The 2,215-nt window shown below is 62.8% G+C and overlaps 1 protein-coding gene across 1 annotated transcript in view; it reads left to right on the plus strand.

The window, feature by feature from the left end:
- SNX17 (sorting nexin 17) overlaps nucleotides 1–2,215 on the plus strand; it is a 5,213-nt gene that overhangs the window by 527 nt on the left and 2,471 nt on the right. Inside the window, 7 exon segments of the mRNA XM_010132190.1 lie at nucleotides 79–196; nucleotides 560–624; nucleotides 723–833; nucleotides 1,197–1,287; nucleotides 1,432–1,519; nucleotides 1,812–1,881; nucleotides 1,999–2,091. Of these exon segments, the coding sequence (XP_010130492.1) occupies nucleotides 79–196; nucleotides 560–624; nucleotides 723–833; nucleotides 1,197–1,287; nucleotides 1,432–1,519; nucleotides 1,812–1,881; nucleotides 1,999–2,091 (636 nt within the window).

A 2,215-nucleotide genomic window follows, 5' to 3' on the forward strand; every position in this document is an offset into this window, starting at 1 on the left:
CCAGCTGGGGGGGGGAAGGGGCGTCAGAGCAGTGGCTACCTCACCAAAGGCTCTCCCAGCGCTCTGCTCTCTTCCCAGTTAAGGAAGGAGTATGGCACTAATGTGGTCCCAGCCTTCCCGCCAAAAAAGATCTTCACACTCACCGCGGCAGAGGTGGAGCAGCGACGGGAGCAGCTGGAGAAGTACATGCAGGCTGGTGAGTGGGATCTGTCCCATGCTGTGGCTCAGGCCGGCCGCCCCTGCCTTGGTAGCTCAGCGCACCGGACCGGAGCACTGCCCATGTCTTCCTCGTGCTCTGGCCCTTCTTGATACTCCCAGTCTGGTTCTGGTATCAGCTGGCTGCCAGCTCCACCATCCAAGCCCCATCTCCTTCCCTGCACTGGCAGAGATGGAGCCCGCCAGTGCCTCTCCCTGCTGGGGGCCAGTGGCTGGCCATGTGCATGCCCTGTGACACCGAGTCTGGGTACAAACCGAGGGGCCACAGAACAGCTGGGTGCAGGCGCGGGTCCCTGTCCTTTCCCACGTCACACCTGACTCCTCGCCCGCCTTCCGCCCCCAGTGCGGCAGGACCCGATGCTGGGAGGCAGCGAGACCTTCAACAGCTTCCTGCGCAAGGCCCAGCAGGTAAGGGTGGGGACTGCTGGGCTGCAGGGCAGCCTGCGCGGGGGTGAGGGCAGGCGGTGGCAGAGGGGCCACAGTCCTGACCCTGTGTCTTTCTCCAGGAGACACAGCAGATACCCACAGAGGAGGTGGTGCTGGAAGTGCTGCTCTCCAATGGACAGACGGTCAAGGTCACCATCCTCACCTCGGACCAGACGGAGGATGTCCTTGAGGTGCCAAAGCTCTCGTGCAGGGCAGGACCAGCTCCTCCTGCTGAGTCCTGCAGAATTCTCCCACCCTGGCAGCCCCCAGTCCTCCCTGCTGCTTCCCTACCCCACAGCAGGGTTGTCTTGGGGGGCTGAGGAGCAGTGGAGCTGGGAAGGGTGGCTTGTGCCGCTCTCAGGTCCCAGATCAATGTCAGGAGGTCCCTGGCTGTGATCACCTGGGTTCCCCCTGCCTGGGACCCTAGTGCCATAGAGGCGCTGCCTTCCTGCTGTTGGGAGGCCCCAGGACACACGTGGGCTGGATCCTCCCACGGGGCAGGGATGGAGAAGCGCTGTCTGCGGCAAGTGGTGACCTCCTGGCCTTGCTTGCAGGCTGTGGCCTCCAAGTTGGATCTGCCAGATGACCTGGTTGGCTACTTCAGCCTGTTCCTAGTGAGAGAGACCAAGGACGGAGCTTTCTCTTGTGAGTAGAGCACACTGGAGCCCCACAAGGGCTGCGATGGGACGGCTGCCCTGCGCCCTAACTGCGCATGCCTGGACCTCCCTGCCCTGGGTCCAGGGGCCTCCCACTGTCCCGAGCTGCTGCTGAGCTGCTGTTTCCCCACAGTTGTGCGGAAGCTGCAGGAGTTTGAGCTGCCGTACGTGTCCGTCACCAGCCTGCGCGACCCTGAGTTCAGGATCATCCTGCGCAAGAGGTGAGTGGCTCAGCCCAGGGGCTGCCAGAGCTCTGGGAGGGTGTCCGGGCTCCCAGCTCTGCAGAAGGACCCCTCCCCTCTGGCAGTTGCTGCCTGCAGGATGTTTTGGTCCCCCAGCAATGTGCCTGGGAGTCCCTGGCCACAGCACCAGGGCTGGGGAGCGGCAATGGGGCATGGCCATTGGGAAGTTGGCCAGAGAGCCAGCCTGGACCCTCGTCCCTCGTGGGGGTGCTTTTTTCCCCGTGGCTGTTAGGAGCTGGGGAAGAAGCTGACCCATGTGGTTCCCTCCTAGCTACTGGGATTCCTCCTATGACGATGATGTAATGGAGCATCGTGTGGGATTGAACTTGCTGTATGCACAGGTGAGGGTTGGCGCAGCCCAGCTGGGTGAGAAAGAGCTCTGCGCCCCTCGGTTATGGCTGTGCAGGGTTTCGGGTGGCTCCAGGCCCAGCTGCTCACCAGCCTCTGCTTCCTGGCAGACGGTGTCGGACATCGAGCATGGATGGATCCTTGTCAACAAGGAGCAGCACCGGCAGCTGAAGTCCTTGCAGGAAAAAGTCTCCAAGAAGGAGGTAGGAGAGGGCTCGATGCTATGACTGGAGCAGTCCCAGCACCGGACTGACACCGCTTCCATGTGAACGGTGCCGAGTCTGGTGCCTGGTGCTGGCCCACGAGGTGTGGCTGGCGTGTGTGGGT

This window comes from Buceros rhinoceros, unplaced genomic scaffold (assembly GCF_000710305.1).
Source record: "Buceros rhinoceros silvestris isolate BGI_N320 unplaced genomic scaffold, ASM71030v1 scaffold32272, whole genome shotgun sequence".
NCBI classification, from domain to species: domain Eukaryota; kingdom Metazoa; phylum Chordata; class Aves; order Bucerotiformes; family Bucerotidae; genus Buceros; species Buceros rhinoceros.